Source organism: Acanthochromis polyacanthus, chromosome 19 (assembly GCF_021347895.1).
Source record: "Acanthochromis polyacanthus isolate Apoly-LR-REF ecotype Palm Island chromosome 19, KAUST_Apoly_ChrSc, whole genome shotgun sequence".
NCBI classification, from domain to species: Eukaryota; Metazoa; Chordata; class Actinopteri; family Pomacentridae; genus Acanthochromis; species Acanthochromis polyacanthus.
This window is the reverse complement of record NC_067131.1, coordinates 13,524,911-13,550,327: the sequence shown is the minus strand read 5'-3', so window position 1 is coordinate 13,550,327 and position 25,417 is coordinate 13,524,911. Positions and strand designations below refer to the sequence as shown.

At 39.7% G+C, this 25,417-nt stretch overlaps 2 protein-coding genes across 2 annotated transcripts; one reads left to right on the top strand and one right to left on the bottom strand.

Moving 5' to 3' along the window:
* Positions 1–3,686: 3,686 nt before the first annotated feature.
* On the bottom strand, positions 3,687–12,157 carry LOC110969534 (paired box protein Pax-6-like). Its single transcript, XM_022219622.2, is given in 9 exon segments — positions 3,687–6,098; positions 6,211–6,343; positions 8,256–8,329; positions 8,677–8,833; positions 8,926–9,008; positions 10,679–10,831; positions 10,834–10,872; positions 11,030–11,256; positions 12,049–12,157. Coding segments are annotated over 8 exon segments (846 nt in total). The 5' UTR covers positions 11,136–11,256; positions 12,049–12,157; the 3' UTR covers positions 3,687–5,997.
* Positions 12,158–19,086: 6,929 nt separating this feature from the next.
* zgc:92313 (uncharacterized protein LOC436869 homolog) lies at positions 19,087–25,215 on the top strand. The gene is made up of 6 exons (XM_022219551.2): positions 19,087–19,411; positions 19,610–19,722; positions 19,885–19,964; positions 22,441–22,712; positions 24,356–24,516; positions 24,695–25,215. Exons 1-6 carry the CDS (start codon positions 19,366–19,368, stop codon positions 24,947–24,949), a joined length of 927 nt encoding a protein of 308 aa, XP_022075243.2. The 5' UTR covers positions 19,087–19,365; the 3' UTR covers positions 24,950–25,215.
* Positions 25,216–25,417: the final 202 nt, after the last annotated feature.

The window sequence follows — 25,417 nt, the reverse complement described above, 5'->3', positions numbered from 1 at the left end:
TTTTTTTTTTCTTCAGTCTTTGTCTCTACGTCTATATAACGTGCATAATGCATGCATGTGGGGATGGTTTCCTTCTGTCGTCACACACAGTAAAGGAAGTGAGCACACACTCAAAACTGCACCTTTATGGAGCCATGCCAGTAAGATTGAAAGTTCAATGTTTGTATTTTCGCTTTGAATTCAACATTTTTCAATGCCAAAACTTACTGTCAGCATTATGGCTCCATACCACCTTGCATTACTTTTTAGATGAATAGTATCAATAGTTCAAGAATATTTACTCTGATACCAAACCTCAAAACTAAAAATTTAGATGTATTATATTAAAAATACAAGTCTACACTCACAGTAGTGAAGGTCAGTACATCTTTAATTATTGAGATTCAAATCCTTTTTTTAAAATCCTGCATATGTCCAACTTTGTTTTTTCATTCCATCCATTTTACTTTAATTTCTTTCATTACAATTCTGTAATTCGACTCCTTATACAATCATACTGCTAAGTTCATGTACAGTCACTTGCACCATTTTAGCACCTCATGTACATAATTTTCAAAATGATGTTTTACTGTATTGTTATCTCAGCATAATCCCGTTTTGATTTTTAAATTTAATTCTGTTTATCCTATTTTAACAACCACATAGCTGCTATTGTACAGTTGACACTAAAGCTTTTCTTAATTAATTTATTTTTTTAATTGATTTTGGATTGAATTGAATTTTCTGCACACTGCTTTAACCTGCAGGGTGTGATTGTATTTTATTGTTTCTAAAATGGGAAAGTCAAGGACCAGCATGAACAATGCAATTCTATTTTCAACCTTAAGCAACATTCGTGAAAAATAGGGATGAGTTGATTCAACGATTAAATATTATTAACCGTCAATATTTCAGCACCAGATATACTAGTTAGTTAAATTAATCCTTGATAGTTTACTGATGCACAACTGTTGCATCTAAGGTTTAGATGAGCATGTTAGCTTGGGGGACTACAGCAAGTGGCTAACTATAACCCTAAAACAGTCATATTTAGCCGCATTTTGATTCTGAAAATGCTGCTGAAAATAAATTTGTATTGTATATAGGTTGTGTAATAAACTGGCACATACGCACTTGAGCAATTCATAACTTCACTTAGCACAGCTCAGTCGATGCTAACATGCTAGCGGTGCTAGCCATAGCACCACAGTGCAGCAACCTGACAGTAGCATGTATGGCATTTTAAGTGTTAATTGTTAGTTTGTATCTAGTGAATTATTTTCATGTTTTGTGGGATAACGTGCAATGTACATATGTATTTACTACTGAAGAAATTCACTGTTTCAAATGGGACCGGTTTTAGTCTTGCTGTTAAATTGTGCTACATTTTGATGGTTTTATGAATGCTTCCTCACTTTGGGACTTCTCTAAATTTAGATTTCTGTTCAACTGGCCAGGAAATTGCTTGTTCCCTGGTAAAGGGGAAAAAAGAGAACAGCAGTCATAGATTTGTCCAAGATTAGAGTTTCTATTTGATGGTTGACTAAACGGTTTAAAAAAAAGAGACCTTTGACAGACCAGAGAAAAGGATATTATTAAAATGTCAAATTCATTAGAAATAATCTAAAACCAAATCCTAATTTTAGGATAAAAGTCCAAATTCATTTTTAAAGTTGAAGTGGTATAAAATTTTAGGAAAAGAAATTCATCATAATAGCACTTAAAGAATATATTTTATACTAAAACTGGTAGATTTTTAATTTTATCAATTATTGCAGATTACAGTTACAGATTTTTATTCTCATAATGCTTTAACTTAGAGTACATTTAAAATGATCCTAAAGTCTCAAATTGATTAAATTAATTGCATTTATTTTTGGCTCCCGTGGAGTTCCAAAGGCCTTCCATTGGAGTGAAAAATTATGAAAAATTAAGTTTGAAATGTAGTTATCATATTAAAAAGTAATGTTTTGAGTGTGTAGTTCAACAGAGATAATAAATTTGAGGAGTATTGGCAAGGCTGCATTAAGCTGGAGTGCTCTGGCATCTCACATCACATCTCAGAGTCCCATTACATTTGTGGCTCTGCATTTTTATTCTCTCTGCAAAGCATCACTGGTGTTATCTTACCCCGTTCCTCCCTCCCTCCCCCTCTTCCCCTCCTCCCGTCTTTAATTTCTGTTCATCCTCCAGGGCCCAAGTGAGTCATGCCATTAGCACAGAATGCAGTCCGGCTAATGGCTGGCCAGTTTCCATCATGTCCACTTCATGTCGCTGCTCTGTGGAAAATGAACAGTCTTTTAGCTGCTCAATATTTAGTAGTTGAGGTTATGATGCACAGTGTATGTCAGCTTAGACTGTTGGCCTTTGGATGACGTGAAATTAAATCTGAACAATGACCTCTGGGAAATGGAGTCTATACTAAACACTCTCCCCAGACTCCTGATGTTTGAGTGCTTTCACCAGATTTATTGTCAGATCTACATATATAGCATTTTCATGTCTTTATTCTTCACCTTTGCCTTAAACAAGTGTGATATCTTAAATCTGCATTAGCTGCTTTTTGTCCACCCTGTAGAACAGACACAAGCTTGGACACTAACAGTCAAAATCATCACCTCTTAAAGTTGGAGTGCAGGACTTTTACATATAAATGAGTTCACAAACTGCTAATTGAGTCTATCAATGCCTGGTGAATATTTGTATTTTGCAGTATACTGGAGTTTTTAATCTGATTTCTGTTGTGTTTTTCCCATACTGGAGCTCCAGTAGTGAAGCTTTTTACCTCCACCAGTAAAAATTGATTGGACGGAGCTGGTCAGGAGACAAAACAGGCTACAGCAGCTATGAATTTATAAGAAAGAACCAGGAATCTGACGCTGCATAAAGAAACTCTGCTTTCAGGGGAACAGTTATACTTCCTAGAAAAGAAAGCAGCCATGGCGATAATATACAACATGAGCATTTGTCTGCAGAGTTGGTGTATTTACTCTCAGTACCAGCAGGGGGAGACAAAACTTCCACACTGGAGGTTTAGTAGCAACAATGTGCCCAGAGTACCATTTGTATTGATTTGGGTCCATATTTCTGTCTTTTTATTAAGTTTCGCTCTTAATAAATGCATACATTTTTGATGTTTTTTGTTGCTTAACTCATCAATTTGCTCTCCAGACAATGACTAACTTTGTCAGTCTGCTGTTTGATGTAGGGAAGGAAATGAACAATGAGGCAGTCATTGAAAACAGCCGTCTGCTAAGACCGCAAATGATGCTGATAAAAGCAGTGAGATGGCACACTTCCTGAAAACTAAAAAAAGACAAAAAGATGATGAAAATGCTTGTTAGGAATTTAGAGTTTGTACACTAATCACTGAGTGAATCATTTTACATGAAAATAGTCATGTGATTCATTGTTGACATAAAAATAATGATTATATCAGCTTTAAATAAACCAAATGTTAGCATCCTATTACAATCTGTGACCCTGATAGTCTGTTAGGCAATTTAGTTCAAGTGATCTATTATTTTAGACATATTATCTTGGAAGTAAAGTAGAAATTCAGTTAAATTGCATTTTACTTGGATAACTGTGATGTCATCGTATCACATTTGTCAAACATCCTCCTTGTCTTTCTGTTATTAAAACTGCCATGTTGAGTTGTTAATCTTTTCTTCCTGACACCACAAATGCAGACTCATGAATTCATACTCATTACACACAGTTTTATTTTCATTAAAGGGATCCAAGGCCTTCACAAAAGGGTTGACTCTTGGTAGCTATACAGTACTAACACAACACGCGACGACAACCAAAACAACACAAAGGACTTATGTGAACGAGTGAAAAGACAAAGAAATAAGAGCTGAAAGACATTTTTCATATGAGATGCATCAACGGAACCGACAGTCGGAGGAAAAGTGAGCAGAGATTCAGACTCTCTTTGTACAACGCTTGCTTCGTTTTCTGCGAGTTGCTGATTGTCTAGAGCGGCTTGTTTTTGGTCATGCACGGTTGTTAAAGCCATTTGCTGTTGTAGTGTTGCGGTAATTTCACAGTTTATCCTTTTCTGATTTCCTCCACCGCCAGCTTTGATTGTCATTTTCTGTCCAGTGTTTTGCATTTGACGTTTTGCAGGCAGCTTTGTTTTACTGCAATGATGCTTGATTGTCACCGGCTGATGAATATGTGTCATTAGTGATGTACAAAATAAAATAAAATAAAGATACCCCGCCCATACAAGTAAGTGTCGCTGCTAATTCTGCTGTGCAATTGTTTTTTGATTAACTAGTAAAAAACAAAGTCCACATATATACAAAATAAAGAGAAAACTTTAAAAAAAACATTATTTTTTTTCTCTAACACCTGTAAATCTGTGACGTTTTCTTAATATTTATATTAATTTCATGTTTCACGGAGCATCCCTAACAATTTACTCGGGCAAATTAAACTTGTGCTTTCAGGATGATTTGAGTCCACAGCGTGCTACATTCTTCCCTCCTGTAACATCTGACAATATTCCACAGTTTTCTTCATCATACACAGATGTCTGTACAAAAATATGCAGTCTGAGTGTAACGTTGCTGGCAGGAGAGGCAGGATTTACACTTTTTATGGTATGTTTTTTGTTCTTTTTTTTAGTTTTAGTACAAGTGATTGCCATAAGCAAGTCTAAAATCTTCACAGTAGCCTCACACAGCTTTTGCTCAGGGAACAGGCTAACTATCACAATATCATTGAGCTGCTCAAGTAACAAGAAACTGTGGTTACACTTCACAATACACCTGGCATCTGCTGGCACTTACTCAGTACTACAGAATCACTTATTGAGGCATTTTTGTGCGACAGAATTATGATTTTAAGTCTGTCGTTTAGACTGAATATAGGAGTCAAAATCTCATTTTCATGTTTGATATTTGAAAAGCTGCTGTTTACAATTTATGTCCTACAATAACTTGGGAGAAATTGAAGGTAATCAGCAGTCTTTTATCACATCTTTGACAAAAAGTATATTTTAAAAAAAAGAAAGAATTGAACCTCAAAAGTTTTGATATTTAGACTCGCATTCTGTCTTATGTTCTATTTTCGACGGGGTTTCTTGGCTTTTCAATCATAAAATTTATAAAAATAAAAGCCAAAATGTGTGTAAAATTTATACTAAAAACAAAGTGAAACTAACTTACTAGAGTTTTGGTGTTTAGACAGATTTGTATCCAGTTTTTTTCTCCCACTATTTTGATATTGTAATTTAAACTTCTAAAAATAAAAGCCAACATGTGTGTAAAATTTGCACAAAAAACAAAACAAAAAAATAATTGAATTCAAAATTTCACTTGCTCGAGTCTGGTGTTTACTCAGACATGTATCCAGTCTTTCATCCTGTTTTTAGGTGGATTTCAAACTTAAACTTACAAAAATAAAAGCTAAAATGTGTGTAAAATTTGGACTTAAAAAAAGAATTGAAACTCCACTAGAGTTCTGACATTTAGTCAGACATGTACCCAGTCAGTTCCTGTGTTTTTTTTGTTTTTTTTTAAACCACTAAGCTTATAAAATTAATAGCCAAAATACGTGGCACAATAAATTGCAAAGGGTCCAATGCTAATTCTCAACTATACGTGATGAAAAAGTTCAGCTTGCTGCATCTCCACAAATATCAAACCCTGACTTCAGCCTGATTCTAATCCCATTTTAATCCTAAACACACCTCAGACGGATCCTATTCCTAATCCTGACTACAGCCCTATAATAATTAACACACTATCCAAAGAAAAAATAAAACAAAAGTGCGACCTGATAATACTAAGACAACACCAGTATGACCAGAGTACTGTTAAGTGCAACCAAAGCTGCTCTTGGCTGGATTTGTAAACATTTAATGCATTTCGGGCTCTGCAACCCATCGAGGCCCCTCTGTAGCTCAGCCCTGTGCTTCCTTAAAACCTGTTTTCTTGCCACTTTTTTTTTTTACATGCCCTTTTTTTCCCCTTCTTCTTCTGCTACGCAGCGATTGTCTGTTGCTCACTGTAATCTGGCCCAGTATTGACCCAGGTTCTGACTCATGCTCTGCGGCTCGGTTCCTGGGACCTGGACTGGCACTGACACTCCAGGAGATATGAGGCCTGAAAGGGAGGAGACGGAGGAGGAAAGGCTGTCAGTTTGGGGGCTCAGTTTACAGGTTAATTCACTGCGCATGTCAGTAAGACATAAGGGGCGTGTTCAATAAACGCTCACCTGTGTTGGAGTTGGCGGAAGGCGGAGTCTGCAGGTGAGGGGAGGAGTACGCCGAGGAGTCAAAGCTGCGCGGTGCAGAGGGAGATGGAGGTAACATGCAGGAGTAGGAGGAGGCCGACTGAGGAGGAATCGACTGAGAGTGGACACAGGAGGAGAGGCAAGATTAGATTTATAATCCCAAAATGACTGTATTATCATCTAAGAAAGTCTGTTTTGAAGTATGTAGCCATTCTAGAAATTGGAGGACATTTTACTTCCCATCCATCAAATTTCAAATAATTCACTAACAAAATAATAAAACATGCAATTGTTGTGTAAATGTACTTAAAGAAAGAAAAAGAAAAAGAAAACTAGAAGAAAAAAGTGTAAAACTAGTTTTAAAATACCAAATAAGGCTGGAGTACCTAAAAATTAAATTTAACTCTCACTTTTTTGGTATTATTTTTTCCATCGATGTCTTGTAATTGTGGGATTTTTTCCCCCTCTTCTATTATTCATATTTTTATGACATTGTCAGCCTTGACTGAATGTCTCACTCTGTTTCATACTATCAGGAGAAGACTAATTCTTTTGACCATTTTCTTTGCATTTTTCCATGAGTAAGTTTGTCCTCTTGGTCAGCAGTAACAGCTAGCTAAATATCTGACTTCTACATCTGAGAAAAAGCTAACATTAGCATGGATTAGCAACCCTGTTACTGCGATTAGAACAGAGTCAGCAAATGAAACATGTATTAAAAATGCCATCATTGATGTGTAAGCTGAGCCAACCAAGCCTTTGATAGTTTATTACCTATTATTGATAAATATGCAGCAGAAATTTGTAAAAGAAAAGGTTAATTTTTCAAAAAAATTTGAAGCCTAAATGTCAATTTCACTCTAACCACACGGAGGCGCTAGAGTATTACAGTGCAGCAGGAGCCGAATTCCTGACACCAATCCCTGATCATTCTCAAGTACAGCAGAGCATATTTTAACATAAATGTTAAACTGGAAACCAAAAATGTGTATTTTGATGTTGAGGTTGAAGTGACAATTTGCTACAATGAAACCAACGTCAGCGCTTAGAATAGGAGCCTCAAGAAACATATCTGTGACTATGAGAATTATTAATTAAGTGCTCTTCATTCAAAAAATATCTCCAGGTTGAGCGGAATTTAGTAAAGCATCTAGTTTTAGAATCAGTCTGATAATTCGTAATTTCCAAACAGTAGCAGGGTCTAATGAGACCTTCGATACCACAGATTCTGCGCATTAAAATCTAAATAAATCTGCACTTTCGCTGTTGAGAAATCTCCTTGATTTACTAACTCATAAAAATAGGGCTGCTCTGGGTGCAAATATACATATAACATAAATAAGCAAAGAGGCTGCGCTCACATCTACACTGCAGTTTTATTTTATTACCAAGAGGAAACCTTCCAACTTAAGGATATCATCTGTGAGTGCACTTCACCGCACAAATTAACGCCTTTTTGCAGTCAGGATTTGACAGATCGTATCGAAAATCAGCATATAACTAACATTTATTTCCAACAGCCTGATAAATGTATTAACTGAAAGATATTTCATTTACTGTCATGTGTGACAAGTAAAAGCAGCTAATCCTCACATTTAAGAAGCAGAAACCATCAAACACTGACACTGCTTGAAAAATAACTTAAATGATCTTTCAATCGATCATCTAACTAGATGTCGCTCTCATTATTTACATATTTGCTGTCTCTTTGTGGTTTTTGAATGATTTGTAGTAGTAATTGTAATGAATTCCAACAGCTGGACTGGGACAAGAGCAACAATAATAGGTGTGATCATATTAACAAGAGATTATGCAACACTACAAGATGTTTCATTATTAATATTAGAAGCTGTGGTTCTGGTAGTGTTACTGTGTGTCGTAGTATTAATTTCTTTGCATGTTTACTCTGATCACTGGGGTTTCAGACTCTAGAGTGGATAATGTACGGGTCGGGCTGTGTGCTGATGGTGACGTGCTTCGCTATAGTTTGGAAGGTGCTGATGAATGATGAATGATGAATGTCCAACCTGGACTCCAGATGAGAAAACTGACAGCGAGCTGTAGCTGGGCAGGGACGACTCAGCCTGACTCAACATGGACCCTGGAGAGAGACGCACGGAGCAGAGTGAGGCGGTGAGCTCACACACACTCACACACACACACACACTCAGTCACATGTGATGGGAGCAGAGGAAATGTTTTAATATGGATGCACTCTAATGGAGAAACTCTAATGGTTTGCCTGCCTGAGAACGTCAAAGAAGACGAGCTCAGGGGTTTGTAATTATGAACTAGTAAATATTCCTGCCAGCAGATGTACAGTATAAATCATACAGAGCAAATGTAAACTCCTCATTCCCTGCAGTGTGAGCAAACAAACAAGAATGTGTGTAATTAGAGGTGGTGATTATGGTTATAATCAGGCAGCTGTGGTGACCTGGGGTTTACCTGAACTGCTGCCGTGCTGCTGGTGATACACGGACGTGTTGAACGAAGTGCTCAGAGGGGCTTGGCTCTGCGAACACGAAGTCACGCCGCCTGACCTCCTTTGGTTGCGCAGCTTCTCCTCCCTCCTCCACTTGGCTCTTCGGTTTGAAAACCACACCTGCCAATCACAGAGTCCCGTCAGGCCCGCTCCTCGTGTAATCATCTATCGGCAGGAAAACACGTTTTGCTGCAGCTTAAGTGTTGACGTACCTGTATCCTGGCCTCGGGTAAATCAATCTTGTTCGCCAATCTCTCCCTCGCAAACACATCTGGATAATGTGTCCTTTCAAACTCTGTGGACGATATTAACTCATGTCAAACACACAATGTGAGTCTTAATCCAGGCTGACAGCACTACAGGAAAACAGCTTGCCTGATAGCCCCCGCTGAGCGGCGTCCGCATATTTTGGATTCATCGGCGCATCTTCAAGTTTCACTTATAATTAACAACAAAAAGGACTAATTTCAGCGGATATTAACCTGCATTTTGAGCAATAACTGCTTAATATCAGCATCACTAATTATCTTTCCGTGGAACGTATAAATCCAGGAGGCTGAGCTGTGTCCTTACAACCATATTTGAAATATTTATCTGTTGCACTTTGTTTAAATTATTTATCATTATGGAACACGCAGAAAGTTCAAGTGAAAGGATTCAAGTTGAGAAGCTGCCTAAGCACTTTATTTCAAAGAAGACCTACTAAAGCAAAGGAGAATCCTTACAGGTTTACATTCTGTCGTCATTTATGGTTTCTTAATCCTGAGCATCTATTGTGTCTCACAATGTCAGAGTTATTAGTGGCTTATTGTAAAGTGCACAAGAGGCACAGCAGCTTAATGTAAATGAATTCTGAGCTTGTTTGAACATCAGTGAGTTCATACTAATGAGACTTTCGGTTTCAGAGTATCATTTCTCACGGTGGCAGTTAATTTATAGTTGACAGACTGCTGACATTTTTGTTGTTGACAAGTCGAAATGAGAATCTGCCTCGCCCTCTGACAGCCTGACTCATCCTCATGAACTCTCATGAAGTTCCAGGTCTGGTACCAGAGACGTCTTAATGGATTGAAGTGTCTGCGCTCCTGATGCTCAGCATTAGTTTAGTGTGTCAGGCAATCAATTAATGGTTTGTTAAGGTCGCAGATGGTTCCCGCCGAAAAGGCAGCCAAACTTCTAATTACGTTTACAGCCGAGCATATTACATATTAAAGGGTAAAGTTGACACTGGTAACACATGGTTAAGAAAGACTTTTTCTCAAGACAGGGATGGCTCTGTAAATTAAGTCTGTCTCACAAATTGTTCTAATTGGCCTGGTTATAATTGGCGTCTGTGTCAACACATGATTGTTATTGTGCCGTGGCTGTGCACTGAGGTCAGTGTACCTCATTAATGTCATTTGCACAGAGTGACCACACTGATACGTTTCCACTCAGCTGCACAGTGGACATTGCGTCCTTATTTAGCTCAAGGGCCCTCTGCAGCCATATCCAGTCAAGGGTGGCTTTCTGATCCCTCTCAGTGGTTATCAGGCCACGAGGGCCAGATCTCGCTGCATAATACAGCCACAGTAATGATGCATTATCAAAACTCTGCTGTTCATGCTGCCAGGGGCTTTTTTGGAGCAGATCAGGAATATTTTGTGGAGTTAAGATTGTGGATGGATAATTTGCATGTGGACATTTTCATGGCAATGCTTCGTCTCCCTCAGAGGGATTGATGAAGATTCTGACCTGCTAAAATACACACAGCCTGATTGTTGAGGTAATTGCTCATTTGCTTTGATTTAAATTTGAATTTAAAGCTGTAAACATGTTTAAAGACTACAACCCAGTAACAAAGGTGTTGGCAGGGGGAAAAAGCAGCAGGACAAGCTGCGTCATGACACACTCTGCTCTGGCTGGCGCCCACGGAGGGCAGCGATTGGCTGGAACAGGGAGCTGTGCGTGCTTGCATGGCCTGACCTTTCTCCAAAGCCTCGATCTGCTCCTGTGTGAAGCTGGTCCTGTTCCTCTGCAGCTTCCTCTTGAGCTGCAGCCTCAGCTGAGACTCCTCGCCGTCGTCCCGCTCCACGGGCACTCCTCCCCCTCGGCCCGCTCCTCCTCCCCCGGCCTCACCCCCAGGCTGCCCTCCGTGTCCAGCAGACAGCCCTCAGACACTGGCGGAAAAGGAAAGGTGACAAAAGAGATGCATCAAGACAAAAATCCCTACAACAGAGCGTCACATTTTCAGCAAACAGAAGGGCGGGGAGACAGCCACAAGTGCAGTTTTAATGTCTACGTGACCTGAATTTGGTTTACCTGATGCTTTCTCACCTGTGCTGTGTTGCGTCTGAACGCCGGTGGGGTCATGGTACCAGTTGTTGGGCCCACTCCAGTTCGAGCCGCTCTGCAGGTTCAGCATGGTTAACTTCTCATACATACTACGAGTGTCCGAACCACCATGAAGAAGAAATAAAAGCAAATCCTGTCCTGTGTGCGTTCGCCCTGTTTACTGTCACCTTGGCTCCTCTCTGCCTCCCTCAATCCTCCAATCCTTTCTCCTGGGGGGGGCGGCGGGAGGGTTTTGAGGTGGGAGCAAAGATAAGAAGAAGAAGGAGGGGTTCATATCGCATGAGTTCACACATGGTTGGCATTGTGGTGAATTAGCTTCATGATGACAGACAGAAACGGAGTTAGTTACATGCTCGCTGTCGTAGCGTGTGTGTGTTATACATTGCTACGCTGGTATACCACGGGGAGATAAGGTACATTAGAAGCCACTCTGAACGTCATGACATTTATGATGCTGCTCGCTTTTAGCTCTATTTTTTCCTGATAAGCTCGAGCATGCATGTATGCACGAGATGAATTTATACGCATACAAACAGCGGCTGTGTGAAGAATTTCACATAAAACGCCCAAACCAAGCTCAAGTTTAACATTCAGTACAAGACATAAGGTGCACAAGTGTGTCCTTCATCATCATCACGATCTACCTGAGTAAATATGTGGGAACTAAGAGATGAATAAAACCGATTTTGTTCTGCTTTTAACCTGTGCTGAGAATAAAAACAGGAGCCAAAGCCATGTCGATACTGAGCAAAATCTCACAAAGTAGAGCAGCAGCACAATGTCAAAGGTCAAATTTGATTCGTTTGGACGTAGCCGTCACGAGAGAACAATTCAGTAACCTCGTTTTCAAGTAAATTCCAGAAAATATTTATGCACTCGGTCTTCGGCGAGGCTGAGCTCAAAGCTTGCACTAAAGTCTGAAGAAGAAGAAGTGATATCAGCGCCGAGCGAAACACGGGAAAAATAAAATACTCAGATTGATGGGATTTTTGCAAACTTACCGAGTGTCCAGGTGAAATGATGCGGGGGGCGTCCTGCGTGTCACTCTCCTCCTCCGTGGACCTTTATTCCCCTGTTTCCCCCCAACGTCCCTTGTTCTCCAGCTTTGTTGACAATACTGTGAGTGTGTAAAGGAGAGAGTGGGAGAGAGATGGAGGGAGTTAGACAGGGTGAGAGAGAGTGAAAACCAGAGGGGGGGGCTCTGGAGAGAAATGCGTCTGCGGGCACTCTTGTCCTCCGAGCGATGGGGAGAGAGAGAGAGTGAGAGAGAGAGTGAGGGAGAGGGTGAGGGTGAGGGAGAGAGGGAGCCACCGAGGGGTGACAAAGTGAGTCAACATCAGTGTCAAGTTTGAACTTAATGCCAGCGAGAGGAGGAGGGGAGGCCTAGAGAGTGGAGCATAAAGCACAGATAATGGAGAGATAGTGGATGATAAATAGATGATGGAATTCAATTTTAGCCATAAATTACACATAAATATTGAGCACAACTGGCAGACAAGTGTGTCGCGATCAGACAATTGACATTATTAGATTATTAGACTCAACGTTCACACGAGTGACGACTGATTGGTGTGAATTCTTGTTTGGATGCTTAAAAGATTTGATCGTTCAAAGTGTAATAAAGCGTCCATATGTAGCTGCTGTTTAATTATGTCACTACTAAAAGAGAACAGAAGAATAAAAGACTGGTGGGAATTATTATGATTAATGGGAAAAGAATATTAGGGATAATAAGACATTGTTATATTATCCGCAATAAATAATTTTATACATCACAGTGTGAGAAATGTGATAATTAAGAGGTATTTTGTTACAGTAGAGACATTAGTAAAATATAATTTTATGATTTTTCTATCATCTAAAGACACTTAATATTAAATAAAATGTCAAGTAAAATAACAACATAGAAAAAATATAAAATCATAAACAATGAGAAACTACTATTAAGAAATGTTAATCTAATAAAGAGATATTTCAAAGTGTTAAATGAGCAATATCAGGATCAAAGGTTGATTCCAATTTATTTAAGATAATGGATTGGATATTGATGATCAACATTTTTTAGTCATTAAATACATTTAAAAAGTTCTTTACAACCAGGTATTAGTTAGCTAAGAGTGTGACATTTTCAGCTCACTGATAACTTATTGTGTTGTATTTCAATAAAATGGATTTAGATGATTTATTTCATTTAAATATTAGGGTTATTGATTGATTACAATCTTTCTGAGATGCTGGATGGATAAAGGTGATCAGTCATGTTACTGATTCATTCAATGAAACAATTTGATACTTTCAGCTCATTAATAACTTATTTTGGTCATTTATTTCATTTAAATAAATATTAAAGTCATAATAATGATTTAAATTAAATTTTAAATCCCTACTTGTTTGTTTAGAAAAAAATGAGGGACAATGAGGCATCATTTTTGTTCAATCTGTAACTCATTAGGCTCCAGAGATGTTTTTAGAATAACATAACATGACAATATGCGTTTAGAAAAATCTCAATTTACGGGCTGTATTTAAATACTGTTCCACAAAAGTCTGCTCGCTCTGCATTTTATCATTTCTTATCATCTGTTGGTTATTTTCTCGGTTAAGCGATTCATTTTTTTTGGTCCCAAAACAGGGAAAATGTTCATTACAATTCATTTCATATTGCTTGTTTTTTTGCAAAGCTGACATGCGATTATAAACTGATCAAATTAGAATATGGTGTGACAAGAAATAGCAGCAAATATACAGATTTAAGAAGCTGGCAGCAGCAAGTTTTACTATTTACATTTAAGGAACAATTGAAATATTGATCTAGTTATTAAAAGTGCTCATGATTTCATTTTCTGTCCGTCGTCTAAGTGATTATTTGGCTCTTCTTCTGTTACAGGCCTGCAGAGCTGCAGTAGGTGGGCAGCGGCGGCTACATGAGGGTTAACAAGTGCTCACAGTCTGAGTTACCGCTGCTTTTCTGAGAACACCTGGGTATTGTTCTCCGACCACAGCAGTATTGTTCTCCTGCTGATAGCCCGCTGAGCTTAAAGCTATGGGACAATAAACAAAGGCATTGTCTGGGGCCCAGAGCGGGTTAAAGGAGCACCACACAGAAACCCCCAGCCGTAGAAACACAGGCCTGATGTGAGGCGTAAGTAATGACGCAGGTATGACGGTATGTATGGCGGAGTCAAAGAGCGAGAGCAGAGCAGGACCGGGGGTTTATATATATCTCTTTGCAACGGAAGGGAGAGAAGAAGTGAGAGATGGAAGATGGAGGCAGAGGGGAGAGATAGAGGGAGTGAAGAGGAAGTATGTGACTTTGGGGTGGGTGCAGGGGCTTGGGGATGGGGAGGGTGCCAGCTTGTTTTATTTCCGGTTGACAAGACTTTGCGCTCCCTTTCTCTCTGTCGCTCCCTCTCTCTTTCATACTCTGCTATTCTTTCTCCTCTGCCCCCATTGCTCCGTCTCCCCCTCCACCCACCCACCCACCTCCCCTCTTTCTCTGTTACTTTCCTCCGAGACGTGCCTCGGAGAAAGGAAAGGACTTGACAAGTTCAAAGGTAAAAACAAGTAAGAACAGTGGTGGGAGAAGCATTTAGACACGCTAAAAGAATTAAAACATTCACTTAAAAGCCAAAAAGCATCCGGCATTTGAGATTATACTTGAGTAAAAGTGAAAATATACCATCAGAAAACAGAAGAAAATAGAGCTCATTGTGCAGAAAGAGCATGCATGCATGCATACATAAGGAGTGCTTTACTGCCATAAGTTCATAAAGCATTCTTGCAATCTTGCACAAGACAAACACGATTATCCTTTGTAAAATCATAATCTGCAAAGTCAAATAAATGTAGTGGAGTTTAAATATATATGAATACCATGTACCTGCCTCTGGAATTAAGTCCAGCAGAAGTATGAAGTAGCAAAAATCTGCACGCACAAGTACCTCAATGATGTACTTTTTGCATCAAATGGACTCTGAACACGGGATTTCGGGGCTAAATGAGGGAAAGTTGAGCAACAAAAGCTAAACCTAAAAACGTGATATTAACACCACACACCCACTCATCCACCCCCTTTTGTTTTCTAGCTGGTTACCCTTTTGCTTTGCCTTTATTCAGAAATCGTGGCCGCATCTTATTGTGTTGCAGTCGTTGGAATGTGGCTTAACCTATGTGCTGAGTGCAATAATGTCTGTGTGAGAGAGAGAGAGTGTGTGTCTGTGTGTGTGTGTGTGACGGCGCGTGCTTCACTGCAAAGATTCATGTAGCTCCAGGACATGCATTTTTTTTAGTGCATCTTGTTAGTTCATTCCTGTCACCTCTCTCTCCCTCTCTCTCTCCCTCCCTCTCGCCATCCCTTGCTTTTTCAGCGCTGAAGGGGGGATGGGGAAGGGGGGGGACTGACGGGGCTGGGAGGGGAGAGAAGGGGGGAGGCGGTGGCGGTGGAGGCAGTCACCATGGCTACAATGCCACGACAAATATTCATCAAGTCGTTAAAATAAAAACAAACGGGAGTGCATTATAATTGCTCTTACTGACTGGATCCAATAATGCGTTCATATATTATGAGTGAGAGGAGCGGAGTGGAAGGACTAGCACACACAAAACTCATGTTAGTGATTTAAAAAAAAGTGAATATCTGCTGACCTGCGGGCCAACGAATGTGACACACACACACGCAGTCTCACTCGCACGCATTTCAACTCTTTTTGTGCAACTTTACTTCCCCCATTACCTGCTTATGGAATTCCCTATGAGTACTTTCGTGAGTCTCTCCTCTCTTTTCTCTTTGTCCCTCCATCTCTCGCTCTTCCTTTACTGTTGTGTAGCCTCAGGCGATACTGTGATGTGTCCTCCCTCTGTCCCTCCCTCCCTCTCCCTCTCTCTCTGTCCCTGTCACCTTCAATTGCTCTGTGAAACTAGACACAGTGCCTGGGGCAGGGAGAGAGGGAGGCAGGGAGGGAGGGATGGAAGGGAGGGAGGAAAAGAGAGAGGAAATAAGAGAGACAGACAGCTTTATAGACAGACAGAGGGAATAAACATTTGGTGTCATGTAAAAAAAACAAATAGGATTACCACGGTCCAGATGTGTGGAAAATCAATCGACTGAGACGTCTTCATTTTTAGGATTGAGCCAAAAAGACGGAACGCTCAAATACCGTCGTACTGGAAACAACAGAAACACAAATCTGCCCAATTTAGGGCAGAGTTTGACCCTTGACCTGGCTGTGTGTCTTTCAGTCAGTTCTTGTGTGTGCTTCACCACAAACACCTGTTAAACTGGTTTGTACTTCCACTTCTGCTATTTATCCTTGGACACACTGAGAACAGTTCCTTCCTCTCAATACCTGGAGCACAAACACTGCCAGGCCTCTTTCAAGCAGGTTTGATAACTACAGTGATGCAAATTTAGGATAATAACTTCTTTTCATGCTCTGACATTGTTCTCACATGAGCCATAACCTCCCTTTCACCCATAAATGACTAAATGGATGCGGTGTAAATGAACAAAGAAGCTCTGATTGACAAGTGAATACCTGAAGCTTTGCTAATTTTCACGTGAACCTGCTCATTTGTAAAAATAAAAAGATTTTTTTTTGCACTTTTAGAAACACTTTGCAATATCTATTTTCTACAAATACTAAAACATGTACTATATCAGTATTTTTTACGTAGGTGCAGTCTGTGCAATATTAATACTATTATTTCTATTTGTCAAAAAACGTGCAATACCACCGATATGTGCAATACTGTTATGTCTATATCTAGTACTTATGCATATATGGGTGTATTTCATCATTATTTACACTATCTATGCTGCTGTAACACGACAAATGTCCCCATTGTGCGATTAATAAAGATTTATCTTATCTTCATAGATGCTCTTGTTAAAACATGAATTCAGGGTGTCCAAGCAGGAGAAGACATTTTTACTTAAAATTACACACATTATGAGAATATTATGAAAATCTGATATGACAAACTCAAGAAATATATATTAAAAAAAACATTCACTCTCTCATAGGAGAGCCCAGTAGGTATGAAATATAACTCACTAATCCCCAAACTGAACTTTATTAATCCCAAAAGCAAGTCTTGTACTAAATATTTCTTAGGAAAAAATGATCATAATGTGAGAATAATGCAGCACCTATACATGCAGTCATGGCAAAAAAATATTTAACCCCCCTTGTTTTCTTCAATTCTTTTGTTCATTTTAATGCCTGGTACAACTAAAGGTACATTTGTTTGGACAAACGTAATGATAACAATAAAAATAGCTCATAAGAGTTTAATTTAAGAGCTGATATCTAGCCATTTTCCATGGTTTTCTTGATAATAACCAAAATCACTGAAGTTCTTACATCAACAGCTACAGCATTGTACTGCCAAAAACAGAGCTTTTAGGCATTACATATTTTCTGTTTTAGTCACATAATTCACACAGGAGTTAGTACTTGATTGCATAACTATTGTTTGATGACTGCAGCCATGCGTCTTGGCATGCTCTCCACCAGCTTCTGACATTGTTCTGCTGTCACAGCAGCCCATTCCTGCTGCACAAATTCAAACTAATTTGCTTTGTTTGGGGCTTGTGGTTCTCCACTTTGCGTTTGATGATTTTCCACAGGTTTGCAATTGGATTTAGATCTGTGATTGAGCAAGCCAAAGCATGGTTCCAGTGTTCTGGTTCTCCATCCAGGCTTTAACTGACCTTGCTATGTGGCAAAGGGCATTGTCTTGTTGGAAAATTCAGTCATTGGAGGCAGGAAAGAGTTTTCTAGCTGATGGAAGAAGACTGTTTTCAAGAGTAGCCCTGTGCATGACCTGGTTCATTTGGCCTTTGCCCTGTTCCACCCAAACTGAAACAACCCAAGATCATCACTGGTCCACCTCCATGTTTTACTGTAGGGGCAGACAGTCTGGTTTGTAGGCTTCTCCAGGCTTCCTCCTAAGCACTAAGTTGGCTGGAGTGGACAGCAACTGAAAATTGGATTCATCATTGAAGAGAACCTAAGCCCAATCATCAACAGTCCAATCTTTGTGATCCCCAGCAAAGAGTTATCAGGCTTTCCTGTGGCTTTCGTTGATGAACGGCCTCTTCCATGCCCTGTGTGACTTCAGACCAGCTTCAAGAAGTCAGTTTCCAACTGTCCCTGCCGAACAAGTCACATTTCTCCACAGTGCCCATTCATTTTTAAGGTCCCTGGACGTCTGATGACGATTCCTGGCACAGGAACAGATGAGTGCACGGTCGCCTCGTGGGAAAGAAGGATGTTTCCTGCCGAGACCAGCTAGCAATTTGGTAGAACCATTTTCGGCTTCTTTTTTCTTGGTGTAATGAACTGATGTCTGGATATCTTCAGTTTTTTTTTGCTACCTGTCTCTCACTCATGCCAATTTCCAGCAGTGCCAAGATGGCTGCCTTTGTGGCTTCACATAATTCTTTTGTTTTAGGCATTATGTGAGAGCTGACAACTTTTGAGTTGTGTTACAGCTTGAATGTAAGCAGGAAACCACATTAGGCCTTTGTATGTGCAGTGCTGCTTATGACATGAAATGGCCTCTTATCTACCCTGGGAATACAATTAGGCTTAAGCATGTCAAATAGGACATAAAGAGTTATGTAAACAGCTCCATTTTTTGTCATGTTCATTGTATTCTTCAGGTAATATACCTTTAATGGTACCAGGCAATAACATGAGCAAGAAATTGAAGAAAACAAGGATGGTCTAATAATTTTTTCCATGACTGTAAGTATAATAGTACAATTGGCAAATAGATAAATAAATAAATAGAAAAATTAGTATGATAAAATAATGGATTAGATGCCAGTAATTTATCAACCTAAATACTAACCTTTGCAGCACCCTAAAGGCGTTTGTCAGAGCTTCAGTTCTTGGAATCAGGGATCATTTTACCCACAAAAGGCTACCTCTTCCTAAATATTCCATGGTGGAATCTGATTGGTCGGCCGTTAAATTATTTCCATTCCAATGGCTGAGATGGACTAAGGGGGCGGGACATAAGTTTGATAGGTTGCAGGTGGGGCTACAGGTAGCAGCTGATGGAAACCGAAGCGTTTACTCGGAATTTAGTAGATACAAAGGGATTTTGTTAAACCTGAGATCCTGTGAGGATTTATTATCGACCGAAGAACGCGATTTTAACACGTGACTTTATTAATTAGTTTTTCTGTTGGAGTTTCTGTTACAAGACAAAATAAATTCTACATTAAATGTAGTTTTATTGAAGTAAAATTTGATTTATCTGCGTCCAAGGTATAGTTGTGATAGATTTGTAGCGCAAAACGCAACAAAATGTCGCTGAAACTACGGTTCTTTGCTACTTTCTGGTGTTTAACAGGTGAGTGTCCACCGTTATGTTGTTTCTCCTCCCTGTCTTTTCCTCCTCTCGCCATGTTTCTTTGTCCGCCTGAAAAACACATTTTATGCTCGTATCTAATTAAACCAAACAGAATAGTCGTGTTTTACGGTTAAAAAAAAAAAGCTCACTTGCTTTAGTCTGGGTGGAGTAAAAATGTAAATAATGCACATTTTTAAGGTATTTCGGCTTCATATGCGCAAGAATGTGGTCGACCCCCGTTAATGGAGAACAGGATTGTGGGAGGGATGGATGCCTCAGACGGGGCTTGGCCGTGGCAGGTGGATATCCAGGTAGGAAACACGGGTTTTTACACCCTAATCCTGTGATGGTGTTTGGTCCAAGTTGTGCCTGTGGGCAGATACACGTGTGGTTTCAGTGTATCAGACTGCTGAGAGAGAGGGTTTGCCTGTGATGCTGAGGTGACTCACCCTTCCTCTCCCCTCGGCTTGCAGAAAGGCCGTGATGGTCATGTCTGTGGAGGCTCCATCATCACCGAGAACTGGGTCCTATCAGCCGCACACTGTTTCCCCAAGTAAGAAAGCTCTCCTCAGACACACAAATCATCAGGTAACCTGGATTAGCTGCTATCTGTGGACTTCTGTTGTGAGTCTGTCCTGACAAAAGCCTTTAACACATATTTTCAAAAGCAAAATGTTTTAACCATCCATTATATTCAAGTAGTACGTTCAAGTTAGAAGAGTGGCATATTTTCACTACTGTCCAAAAGTTTGGGATCACTGAGGTGAAATTTTAAATAACTTTATTTATATAGCATATATATATAAACTGCTCTGACAGACTGTATATAAAGATGGACGTAGCATCTGGCTCCAAAATTGAAGCCAACCCGGAAGTGTCAAAAACTTGCAATATCACGCCGTCCGCTAGGGCTGGCTCCAAAAAGCTTTTGCTCCATAGACCCCAATTCATTTTTGGAAAAAGTAAAATTTGATAGACTGATGTTCTACAGCTCAGGATTTTTCCCCGTTTGTTTTCATGGTCAAAATGAGAGATCAGGTGGCCAATCTTAAAATAAATCCATACTGAATTTTAAATAAATCCTTAAAGTTGGCAGAGCCAGGGGGCGTGGCTATACCTGATTGACAGTCCCATAGACTAGTCCTGCCCCTAGTTGCTCTCCAGTCCAGCCTGTTTGATGACGCTTTTTACGTCACTGGCTCCAAAAATTTCAAAATGGCGACTAGGAAGTAGCAAAATTCGGGCTTCATTTTCTCGGCGTTGAAACCAACGGGTGACGTCATGGTTAGTTCACGCCTGCTCTGACAGTTAAAACATGTAACAGACAATCAAGCAAGACATTTCACTTGAATCAGACGCTTTAAAGCAGATGTTGCACCTCATTTCACTATCAAAACTTTTTTAAAAATACTTGTTTCTGTTTACTTGTGTATATATATTTAATACTTGTTTTATACAACTGTTTGTTGTTTGTTATACTTTGTTTTGGGTTTTTTTTGGGAAGTGCCAACAAAGTTTTGTTGCAGAAAATGCAATGACAATAAATATCCTTGAATCCTCGAATCTGTAGGAGACAAGTCAGAGCAGTCAATTAAAATAAATAGTAATGATAGATTAGCATGCAAATCAAACAAGGAAACTAGGCAGTTAGAACATTAAATAATAAGCTTGAGGGTTAAAATTTAAAGTTAAAAAAAAAATGGAGAATTAAAGAATTACAGAGACAACACCAAAACAACCAGGCAGCTAAAATTAAAATAAAACAAGGAAGAGCATCTAAAATAAACAGGACTTGATACAGAATGAAACGCTAAGGCTAAATAAAGCTACAAATCAACTAAACATAAAAACAGGTCTATAAAAGTGGGCTTTAAAAAGTGATTTACTTTGTTTGAGTTGGTCGAAATGTAAAACCTCAGTCAGAGATATTGGGTGTTATGACGGTGGTTTTCTGTTTTGTTTGTTAATCCAAGGTTTTCTCCACTAGGCTTTGTGCACGGTACTATAAAAGGGTCTGCCCTCTACACAAAATGAACCGATACTGTGCCGCCCACTTCAGTCAACACTAATTGTTTGTTATACTGGATGGCTACAAGGAATGTAAAAGTCGTTACTGTAACCTTGTTAAACATCAATCATTAAACTTGTTAACCATCGAAGTTATATATTAATTTTTCCACTCTCAAAGCAGCGGCTAATTTCAAATATGACAGCTGCACAATCCATCTCTTAAACTTCATTCATTAAATTCTAATGAATCAATTTAATTCTGACACTGTCCCATAATGGAGGATAGTTGGATGTCATATTAGTTTTTGTCCATATCAAACTGAAATTAATGTTACTGATTGAATATTTTCTGTGATAAACACCAATAAACTAAGCAATTTACTAATCTGTGCTCTACTAGCTGCAGTACCGGCAGTGTAAAACAGACTTGGTAGCAAATCAGGATCCAATATACAAACCTGTTTGTGCATTTTCTGCGACTGAATGCATTCATGTTCCTGTTGCAACTTCACAGCTTTGTTCAGTGTCATTAGTAGCATCCAGTTTAATAGGTTTTCAGATATGATGGTTTCATTAGCTGAAAATCTGAATATTGTCAGGAAAACATTTGGTGAAAGGCTGGTGCTTCTTGAAATTTCAAACTCGAAGTTATCAGCATCAGTTACCATGGTGATCTAGCAAGTCAAAAATGAGCCACCTTCATTACATCGAAAACTGTGGATTTAGGCTCGACATAACTCTAACCCATTCTACTTGATTCATAGTACAGCCCTCTGAAAGTCTTGTAGACAAGGATTCTGGACACAAATCCTGCAAAGTTGTGCTCTTCATTTGATTCATTGCATGTTTTAAATTTCCAACCTATAATGTGACCATCACCCGCATTTCAGGGAACATCTGCTCGGCATACATTCAAACTTTAGTTACTATAAAATATACATGTAAAGGTTTCACATTTCACATCCCCCTAGATTTCCAGTCGAGCAGGTTTCATGTGTTGTCCGTCTGTCCTCTTTCAGTCCATCTGACTTGAGCTCCTACATCATCTACGTCGGCCGATACCACCTGAACGGATACAACCCGTACGAGTCGTCGCACCGTGTGAGCCGGGTGGTGATCCCGTACGACTACGACGAGCCGCACAGTGGGAAAGATGTGGCGCTGGTGCAGCTGTCCAGCCCGGTAACCTGGTCAGATCGTGTCCGCCCCGTGTGCCTGCCCTCCTCTGGCACCTCATTCCCAGATGGCATGATGTGCTATGTGACCGGCTGGGGGAACATCCGGGAAGGCGGTAAGGCTTGCTGAATTCTGCATGCAGCTTTTATTTATTTACATCACAAACTTTTATGTCGAAAGTCAAACGATTGAAGAAAACTGAAGTTTCCGTTATGATTTGTGTTGCACTTTAAACATGATCATTGCTTGCAGGTGCATGGTATACGACAGGCGGGGTTACATTTCTTTGTTTTTTTTGGTATTCAATTTAACCCTTTACGCTTCAGTGCGTCGTAGGTGTACCGCCGGCGGTACACCTACTAATTTGCATAGGAATTTCAAGAAGGTCCGACGGCTGCAAACACGATTATACAAACACTATACGCCGATGGAAAGCTTAGATTCTCATGAATCCGCCGGTATAAACCACTTTCAGATGCGATTACTACAGCGGGTGAGAAAAACACATTTGTCCGACAAAAACGAATATTCATCCATCCGTTCTCTATACACGGCTTCAACGCACACAGCGCGACTCACATTTCCGGGTTCATTACTACACACAAAAAAAAGATTCCACAAAAAACGGCCATAATCCAACCTTTTACATCCAGACGACACAAGTCAGTAAACTATTTTGTCCAAAAAATGTCCTGAAGTCGTATAAAATCCCCGAATCGGTCATTTTCAAGGAAATGCACCTCGTGATGCCCATCCAATATTCCCCGTATTTTTCGTAATTTTTTTTATTTAAAAATAGAATATTAGCGATTTTTTTGTACTGAAAACGGCTGGAATTGACTGAAGCTTAAAGGGTTAATTAAATTCAAAAACTTTATTTGTCCCCTGTGGGCAAAGAATTGCAGCAAAAACTGTGCAACAGTAGTAGGAGCCATGTGGTAGTTAAATGAGGATAAATTAAAATATTAGAAATAGAATATGCCGAGATAAGAATAAACATCATGTTGACAACAAATCATGTACACAAGGTGCTAAAATGGACCAAAGGCGCAATGGCTGGGTTAGAATAAATATTTTTGATGACTGTGCTGCTAAAAGCTGTCACCAAATTGATCATTCTGCCTTTTTTTTCCACAGTAAACGGTCTTGCCTGATGCAATGCATGATGCAATACATGCAGTAGAACAGACTTAATTATATGTGTATAAATATTTAAGTTTTGTTTTTTTTTACAAAAAAAGCTCAGTGCCTTGTGGATGTTTTTAGCAGCTGTAAGAGAGACAAATATGCGAGACATATGTTGAAAAGTCAGTGTGTCTGTTCAAATGCCCCTCTGTTCTTTGATTAAACCCCTACAGACTTACCTGTGTGTATCAGTGTTTCATATTTGGAGGTTTTTCTGCTTTATGTTACATAAAGTTGTATTTCAGGGATATATGTTTGGACTAGAGAAAGATTCTGAACAACGGTGATACAAAAAGTCCTACTCCACAAGTTTACAGGATCGGTTCCTTAGGTTTTTTTAAACTCCGAAAGTCTAATTTAGTTTTTGAAACTGTCATTGATACGCCACATTTTTAAGGTAGAAATGCTCAGCCATGGTGTTCACAGCTTATTCTCCTGCCTTATAAAGACCACCATATGGCACCTGTCACCACAATGGGTGGTTTCTTTTGTACCATATTAGGTAGTAGCAAGAAAGAAGTTCTGAAACTCCTTTTGTTCTTCGTCTTCCATCTGTCGTCGTGCCCCTCTCAGTCCCTCTGTCAGGAACCGGGCCTCTGCAGGTAGTGCAGGTGCCAATCATCTCCCAGAGTTCATGTCAGGAGATGTACCAAACAGACCCGAAGGAGCAGGTGGACATCCTGTATGACATGATCTGTGCTGGATTCCAGGAGGGCGGCAAGGACTCCTGCCAGGTACTGCTGGATCAGCTGTTTGTGTTTTTGTGTTTACATTCACAAAACAAGAACCTGCAACGAAAATAACTTGGATTACTGCAGTCAGATCGTGCCTAGTGTGTAAAAACTTGTTTTAGCACTTTGATTCCTCCCAGGGGTGAAAGCCAAGTGAGTCTGTGTGTACTTTTCTTCTCAGGGGGATTCAGGAGGGCCCCTCGTCTGCCAGATGGTAAATGGGACCTGGGTGCAGGCAGGGGTGGTGAGTTTTGGTCTGGGCTGTGGTAACAGAAACAAGCCAGGTGTGTATGCCAGACTGACCAGCTACTCACGCTTCATCAGAGACACGATACCAGAGATCCGACTGCACGGCCGAGCTAATCAGAACTGGTGTAGTTGGTCCGTCATGTCGGTCAGCGTCCTGTCCACGCTGCTGATGCTGCTTCACAGATGAGACGCTTTAAAAACTGGATTTTAGGGAGGCAGAATGTAAAACAGTCTGAATGAAGGAGATTGCTTGTGAATGTCTGGCTCAAAGTGGTCCTGAATAGTCCAAGTCTGTCACATGCACATCAAGCCATATCAAACCTAAAATCCTAATTTTTAAAACTGCATTATGAACTCTGATTCAAAGTAGTTTTGATAGGTTTGTATTTTAAATCAGAATTATGAACTAAATAAATCATGTCTTTTTGTATTTGAAATAAATTGTTAATTTGATTTTTAAAATCAGCTCTTTGGTCTTTTCAGCCACCTTTGTGTCGTGTTATTTATGGACTCATTCTTCAGTTTTCTCCTAAGGCAGCCGTTTCAGCTGGAAATACGGAAGAAGTTAGTGTGAAGTAATTTTACCTTGCTTGGGTAAAAGTATTTAGCGTACAATATGTTACATTTTTTTCTTTAAATGACCGACATATTTTAA